The sequence below is a fragment of the Anabrus simplex genome, chromosome 3, assembly GCF_040414725.1.
Source record: "Anabrus simplex isolate iqAnaSimp1 chromosome 3, ASM4041472v1, whole genome shotgun sequence".
NCBI classification, from domain to species: domain Eukaryota; kingdom Metazoa; phylum Arthropoda; class Insecta; order Orthoptera; family Tettigoniidae; genus Anabrus; species Anabrus simplex.
The window spans coordinates 331,657,206-331,679,341 of NC_090267.1; the positions used below are offsets into that span (position 1 = coordinate 331,657,206).

General features: G+C 37.0%; 1 protein-coding gene across 2 annotated transcripts in view; it reads left to right on the forward strand.

Annotated features, from left to right (window-relative positions):
* Positions 1-22,136, forward strand: part of LOC136866328 (multidrug resistance protein homolog 49) — a 322,764-nt gene that overhangs the window by 156,987 nt on the left and 143,641 nt on the right. For both annotated transcript variants that reach the window (XM_067143179.2, XM_067143178.2), the window contains exon 3: positions 6,447-6,513. In XM_067143179.2, the coding sequence (XP_066999280.2) occupies positions 6,447-6,513 (67 nt within the window). The remainder of the gene's footprint in view (positions 1-6,446; positions 6,514-22,136) is intronic.

The window sequence follows — 22,136 nt, forward strand, 5'->3', positions numbered from 1 at the left end:
ATGTCTCTTGGTACAGCAAAGTAAAGTCATCTCCGTACAGGACATGAAGGCCCTTGGAGGGGTGGAAGGTAAAGATTCCCACTATCCATTACCTTGGCACTTTGTAGTATAGTATAGTGTGCCTCCTTTGCCCTCAAGACCATCTAATTAATTTGTCATTCTAATCAAGTCATTGTATTTTGGTAAATATTATTTTGCTGAAGAAGAAAATTGTTTCTCAAAACATGTACGATTAGATAATATGTATTACACAGTTTCTTGAATAGTATTGACAAGGTGGACTCGCATTATCTCCTATTTTTAAGTGTAGTGAGATTGTCACTGGAATCCCTCATACCAAGAAAGTTTATAAACCCAGACTGAGTTTTTCTGATATTTCAGCCTGTCTTTCTCCATAATCATGAGTGTAGAATTCTTAAATTCACTTTTCAGTAGTCTTATCAGCCTGTAATCTCTACTTCATTTAAAAATGTATTTCTTTGTCAGACTGATAAGGTGAATTGCAGCCATTCTGCATGATATTTCCTGTATTGTAGATGTGGTTGAACAGCTTTAAAAGGAAGTCATTATTATTAATGTTAATCATAGTCCAACAGCTTTGGCAGATTTTACTTTGTCTAAGGCTTTCTCCAGCTTATCCTTAAGAATCTCTGAACCATCTAGTTCCTCTTCAACATCATCCGATCCTGAGTGCTCTTTGAAGAGATCTGCGATGTAGTTCTTACATACTTCCACTTACTCTTCCTTATCCATAACAAGTTTATTTTCACTGTCGACTAGTTTCATGTTCATTCATATCCGACTCTTATGCAGCTTGAAACTGTCATGTTTGATTCCAAGATAATTTCTTTACAACATTCGCTAATAAACTCTCATTTTGCTTCTCTCATCTTTCACACAGCACTTTATGGCTGAATAAGGGTCTATGTTACATCCAGCGTGTTTCGAGTTATGAGTTTGTAGTGAGTGGGTACTGCTATCATACTATAGTGGGTGGTGTACTATTATACAATAGTGATAGGTAATCTGAAGTTCGTAGAGTGGAGTATAATAAGGACAGCAGGAGTAAAGATCAGAGAGAAAAGAAGGACAAAGAAAGGGGGAAGGGAAGTGACATAAGGATTAGGGCGGGGGAAGGATTTTCTTCACCGGGTTATTCCAAGATTTACCAATTTTTTTTTTACATAGGTCCAAGAAGACATCTGAAATGATTATAAATAATTCATAATTGTCCGTAGCGCATGTTCATATAGTGCATACAGTGCATGTAGCATACCAACTCGACGGAAGAAAATTTGAACTGGCAAGAGGCCGGATGAAAATTTAAAGTCCAAATGAAGATAAATTACAATAAGTCTTGCTCACCAAATAGCTTGAAGACAGAGTCCAGATGGAATAGACATGATTTACAAGAGGCACAGTACTTTGACACTCCACCACTCCACTATGAAAACCCGTCTCAAATGTGAAGAAGCAGAATGGGCAATATATAGTGGAATAGAATATTCCAGAAAAGTAGAGAAGGCTACAAGCCATTGAGTTCAAGAAACATGAGGTCACGTGTATACACAGCGCACAGGCAACGGCGAAGTGCAGCGAGGATGACGTAATCACACTGGTAGAGCACAGGTGAGCGGAGTGTTTGATGCGGCGAGGACGAGCTCAAGGCGAACAGCAGTATGTAAGGTAGGGAAATGTGCTGCAGATACGGCGATCGTAATAAGTTTGAAAAAGTTGGAGAGCTTCAGCATGGCTGGCAGTAGGCAAGTACGCACATAGACCCTTATTCTGAAATGCTAATTCACTAACATAATAGGAAAGTAGTAACGAAACATCAGAATCACCACCGTTTTAGAGATAAAAACATCTCGTGTAATATTAAAATTTTACATTAAGATAACTTACCGTTATGAGGTTAAGTTGAATATTACTGCTGATTGACATATTTCCTTAAAAACAACACACTTAAATACAGTTATCACTGAAATGAAAGATGAATAATTTTAAAAAATTGTTCAAGTAAATCCATAATTGCATTTAATTATGCATCTAAAATAGTATCGGCAAGTATCGTGGTACATCAATTCTATGTTTTAGACTTCTGAACTTATCCTAACATTAAAAATCACTTCAAAATTCACCATGAAAAGTCATTAAATTGTTGTAAAAAAAAAAAAAAATTATTCTGCAACATGATACTTCACACCATATCTTCAAGGTCCTTTGTTTCCTTTTTGATAGGACGGTGCTGCTGGTAGATGTGGTAGCTGATATTGAGCATTCCTCTTCACTACTTGAAAGCAGTCAAAGGGTTGCCACAAGCTGTGTGATTTTTGAACTCATATCTCTTGTGATCCATCTTTAGTGAATTTCAACCACATAACTTCAGTATTTTTCAGTTCACTGTTTTTCAAGATCATACATTCACTATGTCCAAAGTTTTTCAAGTCCCTGTTTTCCATTTCAGCTATTGAATACTTTCTGGTTACATATGCATCTGCAATTGCATACTTTCAGTGCGAAGGAATGTACAATTTTGAAACTATTTTCTTTATCTCACTCACAGCAAAGTCCCTATCACAAGGTAGGAAGCTGTGCCTGGTGCAGAAAAACTTCACTAAAATATCCACCAAGACACTATATATTTGTATAGTGCTAGAATTCGCCAGTTCTTGTTTTGCCTTGTGCAATGATCGGACCATACAGTCAGTCCTTTCCTCACCATTGTTCTCAAAGTTTTCAAAGAACTTCAGAATGTAGGAAGCAATTTCAACAGAACCCCTTTTCGCTATTGTTTCGTTCCACAGATAGAATGTCATGTTTCCTTTCCCCAAATCATTCACTGTGAAATTATAACACAACAACTGACACTGGTAGAACATGGACAAGTGTGTAAGAGTTGGGCAGAATAAGACCTGCTGTATGTCAACACATATGATGACTACATTCGGATTTATCTTGGATATTTTCTCATCCTCTCGCAAGGCTCTAGCATGGTGAAGTGCACTTTTTAGTTCTATTTTGCTTCTTTCTCCTTCATTATCTGCAGCCAACATGCTATTGTCAACATGTCACACCGTTTACATGTGTCACTTCTCGGGATACCAATTAGTATATTCATTTCATGGAAAATGGCTTGATAAAACATATTTGAGTATTTTTCAATGAACAACCAATTCATTTTCACCAATGATGTCTGGTGACAGGTATTCTCTATTTGACTTATTTCTACTATAGTGACTAGGTTTCTTGAGAAACCTATTAGTATGTTCTCTCATCATATTGCCAGCATTGTTCGAAATAGCATGTGGTCGATTTTTGTGTTTGCCACGCTTGTCTTTTGGAGCAGTGACACAGTCTTTCTTGTTACCTTGCAATATCTAGAGGTGCTTGTGGGGAAATAGAAAACGTATACAATGATGTTTTTTTATACAGTGCCTATCCATTCAAATGGTAAGAAGAACTTGCAGGTTTTACCTCTTCTTCATTGAGTTACTTCCTTTAATTTAACACATTTCTTAAGAAAAAAGGTCTGCTCGTCATGTGTGCCGAGTTTATAACAGTCCGTAAATGGGGACAGTTTCTGCTCTGTTGTGACCATTTTACACCCTAACTTCTTGTATCCACAATTGAAAGTTCCATATGGTTTATTTCTGACCTGTACATCCTTACCTTTTCTGTAATATGTTGCTTACTGGCATTCCTTAATTGTTTCCGCTTTATGTCCTCTTATGATACTTATGATTATGTCCTCTCGTTCAGTCATATTCAGCTTCCTTCGTTTTACTTTGTTAATCCATTGCAGATCATTAGGTGAAATTTCCATGTTTTTGTTGTCTAAAGCACTGCTCTTACTTTCAATGTCACTCATTTCTAAAATACAGCCCTTCGCAACAAAAAATCGCAACACAATGCTCTTGATTTATCTTGCAGATAGACATTAAAATACCATGCACATCAGGTACTGACTGAAGGAAAATGCCTCACACAGACCTTTATTTCATAAAAAAAATTGATGTCACCTGAGCATAAAAGCTGCATTGCACAATCATCTGCTGGAATATCAATAAATAAACTTGTGGAAAGCATGCAGGAAAGTCCATAGACCTTTATTCTGCCAAATACTCAACATGGGTATAAATGTAAACAAAGACCCTTATTCGGCTGCAAACTTCAATTAATCATACGCTATAAATTTCATTTTCGTTCCATATTGAAGTGCAATATATCAAGTAAATAATATTACATCAGTCTTGGGACTAGTTTCAGCCACTTAGTGGCCATCTTCAGCCAGATAAAATTAAACAGATTATGTGATAACTAAAACACAATGTTGCAAGAATAATTATAACATTAACATACATATAATAACAAAAATTATAGTTGTGATCATCTTGTCATAAATATGATGTCTTTACATTGACTTATGACCTCAGACAAAGAAGTAAATCTGGAAATGATAGCCAGAATTAGGAATGAATAAACATACAGAAAAGAAATTAAAAAGGAGAAAAATTATTCATGAGACTCACCTCTAATGTCTGATGTAGAACAAGCACTGACTTGTAGGAAGCAGGCAATGTAAACAAAGGAGTAGATTTATTTCTTATACTTCAATTAAGTTCATGGTTGGTTCCTTCCCACTCCTAGCTCTTCCTTATCCTATCGTTGCCATAAGATATATCTGCATCGGTACAATGCAAAGCAAATCGTAAAAAATAAAAGCTTCTTTTTAAAATATGATAATAATAACCTTCAGCATCCAGGTCTCAATTCCATACAGTAACTCTCACCAGACACAGCATCACATTTAACATATCCTTAATTTGAAATTAATTTTTCATATTTGCCATTTGAAATTCTACACTGTAACCGCTTTCGAGCGCGTACATAAATAATAATAATAAATAGAATAGTAATAATAAAGTAATACCGGTAGTAAATAATATAATACATAATAATAATGACTAAGGAAATTGTAAATAACGAGGTGGTGGAATATTCATATCAAAACATGACAAGTATCTTTCGATATGCAATATTAAATCAAATATAGGGAACACTTACAGGCCTAAAAATGACAACTAAGAAAGGATAGTGGAAGGTGTGGGAAGCCCTAATGAGGTCCATGGGAACGTATGACATTATGGGGGAGAAAAGACTTACAATAATACACCCAACAGACAAATAATTATTAAGGAAATGAACATACAATTATAAATGAATAAATAAATGAACTGCGAATTAACTGATACTTGAGATACAAAACCAAAGATGTATAAGTGAAACAATTAAGGTCTTCGATCATGAACAAACTTTGACATAAGAGTTTCAGAATTTACAGAATGAAGGGAGGCAACCTCGAACTAAACAAAATTAATTACACAATTCAAAAAAGTGTTACCGTTACTTACAATTACAACTAGATTTAGAAAAGAAGGTTTGCCTCTGAAAACAACACGTTGCGGACTAGCATAATCGCTAAATCATATAAATGCTCTATTTCGGAAAATGTGGAAAACTAGAGGAAACTCCGGCACACAAGATGACCTTTTACATAATTACTGAATTTAAATTAAGTGGGAATTTAGCGAAACATAAGAATGCATTAAATAGCATAAGGCAAAAATGTGCTTACCTTTGGCAGCTGACAACCCATCGCGGGACGGACGCAAAACGCGTCCGCCCGCTGTATTGCTCCAAATTCAAAGACACGGACAAAGTGACTCGCACACGCGAGGAGCCACAAACAGGAAATAGAGTGATAATAAATGACCAATAGCAACACTCTAGTTTGCCACATTCACCAATTAAATATCCTAATATACTGACCAATAAAAACACTTGTACTTTTGACCAATCACAATGATATTCTAGAATTATGCTTTCTGCAGAATTTGCATCTTCGCGGATATTACAAAACGACAGGAAGTGCCACTTACACGTGGCACACCCTGCCTCACAAGTCATGTATAAAATTTCCACATCCCTTTCCATAGTTAACAAAATAATACAATTTAAATCAGGAAATGTAACAGAACATAAATCTTCTCCATAGTCCATTTCTTCATAGGCCTAAATATGGAATAATTCTTTTAAATAAGAAAGCTTCATACAATAATTTACTTTGCATAAACACTTCAGTTCTTTAAATATTTTTTAAATTTTTTTTTAATTTATTAAACAAAAATTTACATATTACATAATAAGGACTTCTGTTGCTTCACTGATTTCTGCTCACAAACGGCCACATACACAATTTTTTAATTGGAGCCTGAATTTTAATTACCCAGTTGCCCAAATATATAAATTTATTAACACAATCTATCTAGGTACCATTAAATTTAACATGTACATCAGTGTGGATATTTTTAGTTCTACTTATCATATAAACCTGCTAATTGTTTTTAATTCATTTTATGTGTAACTGAAGCTCTCTCTTCCAGAGAATTTGTCAATCCAGAGAAACCAGCAGAGCCACCACAACAAAAGTCACTCTCTTATCACCAGCTGGTAACGTATCTACTTTAGTTATTTCCTATGACATGACCGTATTAAAACAGTAGATCCTGCAAGGTCTCTGATGTAACGTTGGGTATCAGAAGTTTATAGATCTGTTGCCAATATGAAGAAAAAGACGAGTCTCTTTGGAGAGCTGAACTAACCTATAAAAGGTAAACAGTGATGGCATTGTTTTAGATGCATCTGTTGTTGTTGTATCTTATGGCTAGCCCAGATTCCAATCCATCATTTTCTTGCGTTCCAGTATAGTTAATTGAAATTTCCTGAAGTTCTGGCTGTCGCATCAATTTTTTTGCAATGTACCAGGTGTTCCTTATCCACTTTGCTTCCTCGGTCATGGCAAACTGTGCGTTCTTTGGATCTCAGAATGTCGATTCGTTTCAGATGAGCTGCAAGACAGTCATGGCCAGTGTTAAGTTTTTCAAAATCAGTCTGACTGGCAGGTTGTTGTAGTATGGTACCTTTGTTTTTGGCTAATCTGTCTGCCTTTTCATTACCTGTTATTCCAACATGAGAAGGAATCCACTGAAATGAGATCTGTTTTTGGAGTCTTTGGAGGGTTTTTATCATACATAGAATTACTTTCAGTTCTTTATTTGAGCCTTATTATTTGACGAGATGGCTTAGATGGCTGCTTTTGAATCTGTAAGGATAACAAATTTTTGGTAATCATCATTTCTGCCTAATAACTGTTGTAGTACATGGGATATTGATTTTATCTCTGCATCAAAATTTGTTTTGGCCTACTGGGAAGTGGAGTGAGAAGAGAGATGAATGTATTCCTGCCCCAGTTCTGTTTTTCCTTGTCCTGTGAGCCATCTGTATATATTTTTAGCTATTGTTTAGATGGATATCTTTCTTGTATTGTACAGATGGCCAGCTGTTTTAGATCATATGATGAACAATATTTCTTGCAGTCCTCATTCTGGCAAAGTAACATCTGCAATCACTTGCATATATTCAATGGGGTTGACTGGCATACAGAGTGGTTCAAGTTTTATTTGAAGATTGCTCTTGTTAATATATTATTTGGCGAGACTCAAAAAAATCTTTTTGGGTTTCAAGATTGGGGCTAGTAACTGGTTTTTTGGCCCAGGTCATTTGGGGTAGCCTTTGTAAGCTGAGATAATATGCGTTGGTTGTTTGTTGTTTCATCTCTTCTTCTATTGGTAAGTTGTGGGTATACAACTGTAAGGCGGTTACAGGCATGGTTTTTATTGCACCTGTTATGATTCGTAGGGCATTATATTCTGACACCTCTCAAGGTGATCAATGTTTGATTGAGGTGCTGTAAGTGTTGTAGGTTCTGTTGAGTGTGTCTTGAGTGCTCCCCCAAGTAGCTCCTGCTAGTCTCTTTAGTAATTTCATCCGTTTGTTTACTTTCTCCTCCACATGATCACAAGTATAAAGATTGGATTTTCCATCTAATCAATACTATTATTTATTATAAGGTACTTAAAACCAGCAGTTTTTAAGTTTTATAAGTGCCTGATTCATTCTGTGTTCAAGAAGCATTTGCTGATTTGGGCTGTTACGTGTTGTGGTCCAAATGATACATCATCTGCAAACATGCTGATATTCACATCACTTACTTCCTTTATTGTTGTTGGAAGATCATTGATGTACACATTGATTGAATAATGTGCTTGATACAGCTCCTTATGGGAGGCCTAGTTTTGATTGCTTGCACCCTGAAGTTTTGTTGTAACGAACATTGATCGTTCTTTGGGAAAGGAATCTTGAAAACCACTTTAACATGCGCCCATTTACTTGGAATATGATAAGCTTCCTTAACAGCATGTTTTGCCATACAGTATCATAGGCTCCTTTAAAATCAACAAAAACTGCAAGAACACTTTCCCTTTTGTTAAAGGCTTTCTTCACAGCTTGTGTAAATCACATTATTTGATGGGAGGTGGACCTGTTTTGTCTGAATCCTGCTTGTCCTTATAATAGGAGAGATTTTGTTTCCAAGTACCAATTGAGTCTATTTGTAATCATCTTTCTAGAATTTTTACCAGAATGGAGGTATAAATGCTATAGGTCAGTACGAGGGGACTTGGTGTTTTGGCTTGCCTGGTTTTAGAATTGGAATGATAGTTGCTTTTGTCCAGTCATTTGGTAGATTTTCATTTGATGTCCAAAATTTGTTGAATATGTGCAGCAGTATGTTAAGAGCAGATGGTCCAAGGTTTTTTATGAATTCTGGGAATATCTCGTCTGGTCCTGGTTGTTTTCTGACTTGTGTTTTCTTTATCGCTAACATTAACTCTTCTATGGAAAATTCATTGTTAAAGATGTCTTCTGCATTCTTATTCATGAATTTTTTTACTATTTGTTTGAGGGTCTTGTCTTCTTTCTTTTTCTGTCTTGCTGACCTATTTGAAGTGTAATGTTTACAGAAGTGGCTTGCTATTTTGTGACAATCCGTAATTTCCTCATCATTTATCATAATGGGATTCAAAGGAGTGACTACATGTTTGTTGTTTAGAGAATTGATAGGTTTGTGGGCTTTATTGCTGTCTGTCCTATAGTCAACTGCTGTTAGGAATATGTTCCAAGATTCCCTTTTTGATATTGTCATGGCTTGTTTTTATTTTGTTGTTGCTTGTCACCATTTCCATACATCGTTTTGATCCTGAGTAAGTTCAGTTGTTCTTCTTGCTTGTTCTTCTTGCTTTATCTCTGTCGGACTTAAGATTGTTCAATTCATCTGTCCAGAAAGGTTTATATTTTGTTTGAGTACCTCTAGGTATGCACAGTTAGGCTATGTCTTTTATGGCTGTAGTGAATTTATTCAGGATGATGTTAGGAGGTCCATCAAGATCAATTTCTGACATTTTAGTTTCCAGGTTGTTTCTGAGAGTTTCCCAGTCTACCTTCTTGAAATTTCACTGGATCTTCTGGTCTGCACATTGAGCAGGTTCACTGTATGATATAACAGTAAGGAGGGACATTCGATGCCCACTGCCTGGATCTTCAAGTACTGATGGATGACTGTGGTTTGCAAGATCTGTTGATACTAATATGAGGTCTGGGTTAGTTGTGGAACCAGAGTGGTGAATGAATGTTGCTGGATCTTTGTTATTGTATAGTAATTCTAGCTGCTCTCTATAAGGTCTTTTATTGCTTTCCCAGTTGTATTTGTATAGTTGTAGCCCCAGAATGGAGAAGCTACATTGAAGTCCCCTATAAAAATAGTAGCTGTTTTGATTTCTAAAAGGTAGAGATTCAGATTTTTATTGTTTGGAGGGCTGTAAACACAAAATGTTGTTTTCTTGTTGTTGATGCGTATGGCAAGTTTGATAAATTTCAGATGTATCTGTTGAGTTCATTTCTTTTACAGTTCTGAATTTTGACATGATATTGTTCTTCACTGCTACAAATAATACACTAGCTACTTGTTTTGAAGAGAGTGTGGATGGTATACCCTTGGATCTTTAAATATTGTATGTTTTCAGGTGTAATATTGGCTTTTGATGAGAAGGATAACTATATCTCTATCATAATTTTCTTTACTTCCAATAGTTTCTTTGTTGAGAGACCACCTGCATTTCATTGAAGTATTCTTACTTTTTGTTGTTTTGCTCTGAAAAGAGCACTTTTATTTGTTTGCTCATGTTTCAATATTCTGGAACATTTTTGTCAAAATTGTTACTTGTTTAGCACCACCCAGGGGACACGCACAGCTTAAAGTATGCTGCAGACGTGAGCAACGTCTTGCTTATTGTAAGATTACTAAATAGTGCTTTAATGTTTACTAAATAGTGCTTTTATGTTTTCAATTCATCTTAATTTTAGTAGACAATGACAGCTACTATTGCTGCTACTACCTGCCTATTGAACACACAACAATGGGTCTGATCATTACTTTCACTTGTGTGTCAGTACCTCTAACTTATCTTTGTTAACTCTTGTCTTTTCACAGTCTCGGTGATACTGAAGTATCGTAAGCTTCTTCCAGTTACTGCCATTGTGGCCTTTGTCTTATAAGCCAGTATGCTCATTATTTGATAGGTTAGAACTTAAATTCTTATCCTACTTTTTCCTCAGAAATGGTTCTCTGAATACAGTGATATACCTGTTGGATACAAGTGGCAACTAATTAGGCATGGTGCCTTATGTTATATCTTGAATAAAGAAAAATGGATTATTAGGGCTATGGATGAAGAGTTTTGAAACTGCAACTCTATAATATTCGTTAGTTGGGTCTCTTATCTTTCTTTCCATGAGAAGCGGTCGTAAATTATAACTATAAAGGTACTGCATAACCCTTCTATCTCATGGATTAAAAATATACAAGTCCATCCTAGTGAGAAAAATCAGAAAATTTGTAGAACATAAGCTTGTGGAAGAAACATGGATTTAGACTGGATAGATCAATCCTATACCTCATTTTCTCAATGAGAATGCTCTTTGAAAAATATTGGGATAAGAAGAGAATGATTAGAGTTGGATATAGAGAAGGCATATGATCATGTACCATGTAAGCACATTTGGGAATGTCTAATACATAAAGTAGTGTCAGGTAAGATTATAGTTAGAGTTAAACAACTATTGTAATACTAGAGAGGTCTTTATTGAATCCGCCCTGTCAGTACTTAATACATACAATGACAAACAAGGTTGTTGTCTACATTAAACGTACATGTTTACAGAAAGGACCCACTCTGATAGTCTAGCGCCAGACCTAAAATGAAACGCTGGTTTTATAGAGCAAACGTCTGAAAATCCTTACATCTAATAGGCAGTACACACCATCCAGGACCAAAAAACTGGTCAAATTTGTTGATTTTTTTAAAACAACTATATTGAGAAACAAAGAGCTTTGTGCAAATTCAAGGAAGCTGGTCAAGTTGTTATGAAACCAAGAATGGAGTCCAACAAGAAGTTTTTTTGCTTTACGTCGCACCGACACAGATAGGTCTTATGGCGACGATGGGACAGGAAAGGCCTAGGAGTTGGAAGGAAGGAGCCGTGGCCTTAATTAAGGTACAGCCCCAGCATTTGCCTGGTGTAAAAATGGAAAACCATCTTCAGGGCTGCCGACCGTGGGGCTCGAACCCACGATCTCCCGGGTACAAGCTCACAGCCGCATGCCTCTACGCGCACGGCCAACTCGCCCGGTCCAACAAGAAGTTGTTTGTCACCACTTCCCTTCATTATTATAATGAATGAGATTTTAAAAGCAATGAAAAAGAGGGATCATGTAACAAATTAGCTGGTTATCAGCCAAACTAAATCTGTTGCTTTGGAGATAAGTTAAAATCCTGAAACAGTCCGTTGTGAGTGCAAAATGAAGAAGTAAATATTAATAACTTGAAATACTTATGGACCTACCGAGTTTGATAGCTGCAGTCGCTTAAGTATGTCCAGTATCCAGTATTCAGGAGATAGTGGATTCAAACCCCACTGTCGGCAGCCCTGAAGATAGTTTTCCATGGTTTCCCATTTTCACACCAGGCAAATGCTGGGGCTGTACCTTAATTAAGGCCACAGCTGCTTCCTTCCTACTCCTAGCCCTTTCTGGTCCCATTGTCGCCGTAAGACCTACCTGTGTCAGTGCAACGTAAAGCAACTTCACCTTTACAGTACTGTACAATGTTATTCTTTTCTATTTCATTTTAAAAAGGGACATGTTTCATCTCTTCCTTGTGAGACATCTTCAGCCTAAAAATATTATGATAATAAACACATGATATTCTTAATGATGACTCAAGTCAGTTTTAAAAACCATTCATGTTGTTAAAATTGTCATAGGGACAAATTACTAAATGATAAAAGTTCCATTGAGTTTAAAATAAAAATCAGTGTGATGATCACAGTGTCCTAAAAGCAGAAATAAATCTTGAATTAGGTTCATGTCATCTCAAGTTTTGGAAGCTTGAGTACGTATGTGTCTGGTTAAACAGGGCTTGTTTTCCTAGGCGGAATTTCTCAATATACTGGTTATGTAGCCGGACAAATTCATGTGGCTCCCAATTATCTTTGCCATCAAGTTATCCTTAGCTTGACTTTTATGCTGAATGCAATTTCCTAGTGAGCTCTTTCAATCTCTCCTTACTCCCACAACCATTCCTAACTCTCTTTCTAATATCAGCACTGTTCCTGCAAAACCTCCTATGTGACATTTTTGCCCATTTTCAGATTATTGCTTTGTTAAACAGTAGGAGCCATACCACATCACACAGAAAAACCTCCTATGTGAAAATACATATTTTACCAATCAATTTTAACAAAAACAATATCTCTGATATGCTCATGTTACATATTAGGTCTGCAATATCTCCTATGTGACAAGGTGTGCACATAGATGATTCTGCAACATGATAGTACCTCTGACTGTCACATAGAAGGTTTTGCTTTACCCTGTTGCTTTAATTCTGAACTGTTTGGCATGTGTTTCACTGTACTTTTATGAGTAGTGGATTAGTGCATTGTTTGCAGTTTGCATGGAATGTAAAACCTTAGTACCTTCCGTTAGTCTGGATTATTGTGTTTTGAGTGCATTATCATTGTAAGAGAAACTGTCATACATCATATTACCAAGTAAGTATTATGTCAATTTAGATTCAATGTTTATGATAAATTGGAGGGAATTCAAGTCTTGGAGCATTGTAATATATCAAAAGTCAATTATTACTCTTGCAAAGTGATGCATAGCTAAATGATTCAGTCTAAATTTTGCCTTTTCTCTCTCCCAGAATGCTTTCACGAGGGTAGTTTATGGTGCAGATGGTCCAGGAGCAGAATAAACAAAATGCCAATAATACAGTGACCGACTATGACTTGCAGCATTGTCCCAGTGATACTATAATGATTGAACTAGGTCCCGAGCTTACTGAGTTATTAAATATTACTGTTGTAAAATTTTTTTGATGTAGGGGATATAGGTCAGGAAAACAATGTGACTGGTGGCTGTGACAGGGAACAAACTATTCAAACGCATGTCAATAAAGACATTGGTTTACAAGTTATTGGTGAACTGTGTGTGGAAGATTTTCTGGAAAGTGGACATCTAAATGAAGAGTGTGGCATAGAAGAAAGAAATACACAGGATGCTATGGGGAAAGGAATAAGAAGCCGTGATACGGAAGGAGAGGAAGGGGAGAACTGTGAGGACACTGACAATCTAAACATTATAGAATGTGGTTCGAAGAGGAAGATTAATAAACATAAGACTCAAGGGACTGGAATACATAGGATTTCAGAAGACTGAGGATAAAGTGGTTCAAAATCGTATAAGGGAATCGAAGCAAGTTCTGCGTAGATGCAAACACACGACGACTACTAAGAAATCTGAGTGCAGTTTTTGGTGCACTGAAATAACAGATGAAGAGAGAAATAAAGTATTTAGCACATTCTAAAACTTAAATTGTTGGAGTGAAAAGAAAACATTCCTTTGTGGTTGGGTAAAAACAAGGAATGTTTTGAGGAGGAGGAAATCAACAGAGAAGAAACTAGGAAGAACACAGGACATGATGTATTTTTACAAAAACCATCAGGTGAAAAGATTAGAGTATGCAGAAATTTATTTATAAACACTCTAGCGATTGACGAAGATACGTTTAAAAGGTGGACAAGCAATGAAGATTGTTCTCAGTTCAATGACAGTGGGCATGCAGTAGACTCAAATGAACCAGTCGCAAAGAAAAAATGAAAAATAGGTTAGTGAGTGTGGCAAAGTGAAAGAGTGGCTAGATCATCTGTCTAGAGTCCCTAGTCACTACTGCAGGGCCAGTTCCAAGAAGACGTATGTAGAGTCCTCATTCTGTTCTAACCTTCACATGTATGAAGTGTATATAGCATGGTGCAAGGATAATAGTGTACAGAATGTAGGAAGGAGGTCTTCTTTCGAAATTATGAAGAAAAACAATATAGCCATACATTCTCCGAGGAAAGACCAATGTGACATATGCTGTGGTTATAAGACTAAAATGGTCAGAGAGGAAGATTATCAGGCACAAATGACGAGGAAGAATGAAGCCAGAGAAATGAAGAATCATATGAAAGAAACTGCCTCCGAAGAGAAATTGTTAATCACAATGGACCTCCAAAGTGTAAAAGAGGAACAAAATAATGGGTCCATATTCATGTGTACTGTGCATTGTTTTTTTTAATATGTTAATGTCTGTTTTCAAAGTTTTTTGCCTGAAGATGATGCAGAATAAGCGTTGAAACTGGTTCCATTTAATAATTAAATGTTGAAATTAATATTATAGCATTGTTTAGTATTGAATAGGTGGACCCATTATTTTGTTCCTATTTTATTCTCAGTTCAATATGGGTATATAATGAAGTTTTTAAACTTTCGAAGTGTGCCCTTGTGTCCAAGACTAGCTGCTTCCAAAGCCAATTACAAATAAAAACAACAACTTCATAACTTCACTATTTATGAATTAAACAACCAAGATGTTACACTCTATGTATGGCATGAAGGTAATGGGGGTGTTTAATCAAATGAGTTTGTGTCTTGCATAGTCCATTACTTGGAACATATACCAAAACAGTACAAGCACATCGTCTTAATTTCTGATGGATGCGCCTACCAGAACTGGTACAAGTCTTCCTTGAAAAGGGCCATACAGTGATGGAAGCAGATAGTGTACATTCTACTCTAGAGCAGTACTTCAAAGCACCAATATATTCACCCATGGACTACATTAGATCAATGAGAATGACCAGGCCTAAAAAGCTATACAACATTATTGTCAATGAAATCTTGAAGGCTTGAATTGCATCCTGCCTGAGACCAGTAAGAAGGTTGGGGATCCCACTGTCCATGATATAAGGATGTTAAAATACAGTCCATGTGGCAAAATATCTTACAAGGTAGCATACAGATGTAAAGAATGTCATCACATCGTGGTTCAACCACTGTACACATCACAAATTCCGATCGTGGAATCTAAATTCAAGCATCTTCAAGAACTTAAGTCAGTAATAGAAAAAGATCATCACTCATTTTACAACTCTCTGAAATACAAGTGAAGATGAGAAACCTGCAAAATGTTGGATAAACAATGAAAATAATTTTTCATCCTTACCTATTTTCTCAGTATTTATCTTTTTAAACTAAAATGTATTTTTCTAAAAGTTAATTAGGTTTTGTTACACAACAGTATAAGCAGAAAAACATTTTACATTATAACAATGTGTGCAATAATGTAAATTAATGGCTGATCAATAATTTGAAAGAAATAATTTGAAAGAAATAATTTGATATCTTGCAACAGTCATTTTGTTAGCTGCTGAAACTAGGGAATAGGATCACTTTGCAGATTTAGCAACAGTGCCGCGCAAAGCCCATTAGAATTCACCCATGAAGTGATTTGATTGGCTAACTTCAGCAGCTGATAAAATGAGATATCAAATTATTTTTTTCAAATTATTCTTTAGCATGACCAAGTCTCTAACGCTCATATACCAGGTTAACGTTGATTCCGACCATCCTGTATATCATCGAAAACTCTACCATCATCTCACATAGAGCTATATTGTGTTCATTCCATCATACTTCAACACAGCAAGAAAACATTATATTACCAAATTTGAGTACATCAAGAAACTGTCCTAACCCAAGTCCTAACATCTCTTACTATTCGTAATTTAAGCCTACCACACCTTCACTGTAAGACATTAAAATATCATGAGAATGTCCTATGCACATATTCTCATATCTATTGTCTTTTTCAGACGAACCCTTACAGCAAACTAATTTATGTGAAAGAACTACATGTATCCTATATTCATTACCTTTATTTTTAAGCATATGATAATTAATTCTGAACATGTCTGTAATTCAACATTATACTCACAAAATTTCAGATGATTTAAATTTGTCACACAATCTCAGAAATCATCTCTATAGAGCTCATTTGGTTTTATCAGCACCACATATAGAATATTCTTCCCTCTAATTGGTTCCATCACATTGTGATTCAGCTGTTGATCCTAGATTAACTTAGTACCATTTGTTGGTCATGCTCTCAGTCATTCACATTACCTTCCCAGTTAATATTTGGTAAATTGAGATCACCCATTACAATCGCATTCCTTTGTGTTTTGTTTCACACATTTTTATTTATTTCATGTCAGAGTGTTGAAAAAACTTAAAATATAAATAAGGTATTATATACAAACAAAACAAAGTACATTTTATGTCACAAAACATGTTTCAGACAATGTCTTGCCAGAAATGGGCAACAGAAATTCCCTCTTCAGTGGCTATCTTACCAAATAATTCCATGTCATTGTCACTCCTTCCAGTTCTGTACACCCCAAAATCAAGTTGCCTGTTATCTTTAGAGATGAGCCAAACACTTAAAATTTTGTATTTCTTGTACTCAACTTTTTCATTGCGTACTACTTTTTTCACCAGTATGAATACTCTCCCTCCCATTGGATCTATCCTGTCTCTATGATAAACACTCCAGTTCTGGGAGAAAATTTTCACATCCATAATATCACTTCTTCACCAATGTTGAACTCATATTACAATATCTGGAAAATGTATAGGCTATCTATTAAATTATTTATATTTCTTTCCTTAACCACACCCGGGCAACTGGAGTGGGACATTGATGATGAAGATGATTTTTTTCCTTACAGTATATCTTCAATTTAATGCTAACAACTTCATGTTATCCTTGCTTGACTTCCAGCTCTCTGTACTCTCATCACTGCTCTCTACTACACTCAACTTCTCTTACTACATCTCCCTGTAACCCTTGCAAATACATTTCCTTATATGTACTCCCTGCAGTTCTAGTGAAGACCATCTGAACACAAATCGCTATCTCCTTCCCAGCCATTACAAACTACAAATGCTCACTGTTTCTCACACACACTCACTCCACAGTCTCATGTAAATCCCCATCACCCTGTAGTCAGTAACCCTCATACACAGTATCCTACAGATAACAATCTCCACTCTCTTCCACACTGTCATAACCAGATCCACCAAGCTCGATAGCTGCAGTCGCTTAAGTGCGGCCAGTATCCAGTATTTGAGAGATAGTAGGTTTGAACCCACTGTCGGCAGCCCTGAAAAATGGTTTTCCGTGGTTTCCCATTTTCACACCAGGCAAATGCTGGGGCTGTACCTTAATTAAGGCCACGGCCGCTTCCTTCCCACTCCTAGCCCTTTCCTGTCCCATCATCGCCATAAGACCTATCTGTGTCGGTGCAGCGTAAAGCAACTGGGGAAAAAAAAACCCAGATCCCACACATCTCCAGCTCTGACCTACTGCTGCTTGCCTTTCGTTGTTGGTACCAATGTAAATCAAACAACTGTTTTCTACTTACCCTCTTCCTTTCTTCCTTCCTAATTTTCTCAACATTGGCCTTAAGCTAATTCCTGGTTAGCACTCTACCTTGGTTCCCTTTTCCCCTCATGCCTAACAGTAGTCTCCCATTACCAGAGATCCAACCCTATGCAACTTATTAGAACCTCTTCCCTTCTCTCCCTCTCATGACCCTGTTCCACCACCCTCTTCTTATCCTGTACTATTCTACATTTCCCTTTCCTATTGCCTATTACCACCCCACTCATCTGTAATGCTTTTCCATTCTCCATCTTGCCACTGCTGTTCTACCAGAAATGATTCATACCCATTCCTCACTAGTACCTCACCTGAACTCTTCCCCTGACTGGACCCTTTGTCCTCTATTACCTATACCTTAAAACATTAGCCCACCTGTCTTCTACAGCTTCTCCCCTGACTTCTGCTCCCTCTTGTCTGCCATATCCTATACATTGTTTGAGACCTACCTTAATTGGAAATTCATAAGAAATTGGAAAATACACTCGTGTTCATGAAAACCAGAACACCTTGAAAGACTAGAGCTAGGAAGTTCATATTCACAGGACATGCGCATTAGTATGTCTTGAAGAAATGATTAGCATTTGAACCATGTCAGCCCTCAGGCTCAAGGTCCACATCGATATCTTGGTGCACCACCACCGACTGGTAAAATGTGTCTGTGGCTCTTGTTGTCACTAAAAACCAAAGGCTGTGTCGGTGCGATGTAAAACCCCTAGCAAAAAAAAAAAAAACCAAAAAAACAAAACAAAAAAAAACCAAAAGTAGTGTATCAGTGTGACTTGAGAGACTTGCAGGATGCCTTGCAGACATATGCGATAACCATACTGTCAAATGATCGAGTTTGAAAGAGGGTGCATTATTGGCATGAGAGAACGTGATGCATCTGTCCGGAAAATTGCTGCTCATATGGGACGAAGTGTCTTGGCAGTGCCAGTGGGTGTGTACAGAATGGTTCACAGAAGGCCATAGAACATGATGAGATGGGTCTGGTCGCACCACCCAGACCACACCCCCTGAGAAAATAGACACCTCATCTGAATAGTATTGCAGGACAGATCTGCGTCCTCCTCAGCTCTGGTGCAACAGTGGAACAGTGTAACACATCACACACTATTAGGAGTGACAGTCCGCTACTGTTTATTATGGTCTGGGTTACCGGCGCATCGTCCACTTCTCCGCCCACCTTTGACTAAAGTGCATAAACATGCTAGACTGCAATGGAGTATGGAATGACATCACTGGGGACAGGAATGGCAGCAGATAGTGTTTTTGGATTAATCTAGGTTCTGTTTGTTTTGAAATGATGGCCGCATTTTGGTTTGCTGCAGACAAGGGGAGATGCATCACATTGACTGCATTCGCATTCGACATACAGCGCCAACTCAAGGCCTTATGGTGTGCTATTGGGTACAACCACAAATCACAGTTGGTGCTTGTCCAGGGCACTGTGACCAATTTGACCTATGTGAATGGCATCTTGCGCCCTGTAGCCATACCCTTTCTGCACAACACCCCAGATGTCATATTTCAGCAGGACAATGCGTGACCACATGTTGCTGCATGAACACGTGCCTTCTTGTAGTCACAGAATGTCAGACTGTTGCCATGGCCTGCGTGATCACCGGTCTTGTCGCCATTTGAAAATGTGCGGGATGCGGTGAAATGACGGGTGCGGTGCTGTGACCCAATGCCAACCACCAACGATGGACTGTGGGACCAGGTGAATGCAGCATGGGTGGCTATACCCCAGGATTAGGGTTACCAACCATCCAGCTTTTGCCAGACATGTCCTGCTTTTCAATCATTTTTATTATGTTCGGCCGGCATCTCTAATTTATCGACATTGTCCGGCATTTTTCATTACAAGATTGCTCACTTAGGTTTTAGGCTGAAGACAGCATGTTATTGTATCGTACATCAACTCCATGTGCTCAGGGCGCTACTTCCGAGGGTGGAAATAAGTCATACTAATATTCGATATATTGAACTCGTAAGTCCAGGCATCGATCAACCAATCAATGTGCTTCATTCCCACGTTTATGTTGAGAGAAACTGGAAGTGTCGAGAGTTACAGTTTACATGTGCTTGCCATATGATTTGCAGCTATCATGTTTAGTTACCTGGTTGTCGCCGTAAATTATAGTGCGAGTATGCAGCGAGTGGAGTGAAATATTAATCTCATTGCATCCTATTACGTACCTGTATGTCATCTTTGCAACCTGAAAGAAGTGAATCTAAAAAAAGACAGTGTAAATTTTGGGATAAACTAAAACATAAGTATCCTTGCTTTACTCATGTACGCAGTGAAAGTGAAGCAAAATGTGCAGTGTGTGATAGTTATGTTAATGTCGGATACAAAGGTGTTGTTGACTTGGAAAGACACGTTAACAGTGAAAAACACACAAAGACGGTGAGAACTAGATCAATATCATGTTCAATGTTATCATTTGTCACTCCCAAATATTCACCAGATGATAAAGTTCAAGCCGCAGAAGCTACAATGTCATTTCATACAGTTCTCCATCACCAGTCATACAAATCAATGGACTGCACAGCTAAATTGAATAAGAGTATGTTCTTAGGTTCTGAAGTAGCACAGAAACTGACCTGTGCAAGAACTAAAACAGAAGCCATAATAAATAATGTTATTGCTCCTCACTCGACAGATATTATAATTGAAACTCTTAACAATAAAGTTCCATTTTTTGGCCTAGGAACAGATGCAAGCAATCATGGTGCACTAAAGTTGTTTCCAATTGTCATCCAATTCTTTGATTACAAAAATAATGGCATTCAGATAAAAGTTCTTGATTTACAAGCATGTCCAAATGAAAGTTCTGAATTTATTTCCTCCTATATTTCAGATACTCTCAAAAACACAAAATTACTTCTAGATGCATTGCATTTTCTGGAGACAATGCCAATGTTAATTTTGGAGGCCTTGCATGCAGGGAAGGGAAGAATGTATTCTCTGCTCTCAAAAAAGACTTGAATGAAAACATAGTAGGTGTTGGATGTCCTGCTCATATTCTACATAACTGTTTGCAACATGGAGCTGATGCTCTTCCTGTTGATATTGAGTCTGTGGTGATGAAAATTTTCAACTTCTTTCATATATATGCAGTGCGCACTCAGGAACTGAAAGACTTTTGTGAATTTGTTGATGTAAATTATCTGCAGCTTTTAAATCATTCTAAGACTAGGTGGTTAACATTGTATTCAGCAGTTGAAAGAATCCTGCAATTGTTCCCAGCTCTGAAATCCTACTTTCTTTCTCAGGGTAGGAAGTCAGTGCCTTCATCAATTAGAAACTTCCTTGAAAATGACTTTTAAGAGCTCTATCTTTTGCTTCTTTCCTCAACCATGGTACATTTTTCACTATAAAATTTTGTCACTTGAGAAAGAACATAATTCAGTTGTAGAAATGCTTGAACTATTACAATCTGTCCAATCTTCATTGAAAGGCAGACTTGAAGGTCCATTCATTCCCCTTAAAGTCAGACAGATGTTAAATACATTTTCAGAAGATGGTTTGGATAAAGCATGCAAAGTGTTTATGGAGAATGTATCTTGTTTCTATGAAACCTGCACTGAGTACTCGGATAAATGGATGCATCCTATAGAGGAATTCAAGTGTTTCAAATGGTTGAAACTTCAAAACATTAAAGACCTCAGCTTTGACGATATTGTACCATGTATTCAGTACTTACAGTCAAAAGGTGTAGAAATAGATGATTCAAAATTATTCGACCAGTTCTGCAACGTAAGGGCTTATTCTAAAAATTCAACTTTGGACAAAGATACAACACTAGATGAACAATAGTCTGCTTTTTTTGAATAAGTGCCAGAACATTGAGGTATTTTCTGAACTTTTGAATATTTGCCAGTTTTTCTTTGCCATACCAGGCAGCAATGCCTCCACTGAACGTGTGTTTCCATTCATAAATGCTCAATGGACAAAGGAAAGGAACCGTTTGTTGGTAGAATCAGTGAAAGGAATGTTACTTGTGAAGTTCAATTTCAAAGATGTGTCGTGTGAAGAATTTTATAAATATGTACTTCAAGAAAATAACTCGCGCCTTCTTTCAAAAGTAGGTTCTGTTGAAAAATACAGCTTCAAGGAAATGAACTGCAGCAAGGACTGATCATTAAGTAAGGTATTTCCTTTTGTAAAAAGTTGTGTGTAATATATGTATAATTTTGTTATCGATTGAAATTGTCAGGCATTTTTCTTAAATGTCCTGCTTTTTGCTAAGCAATGTCCTGCATTTGGAAATTTTCAGTTAG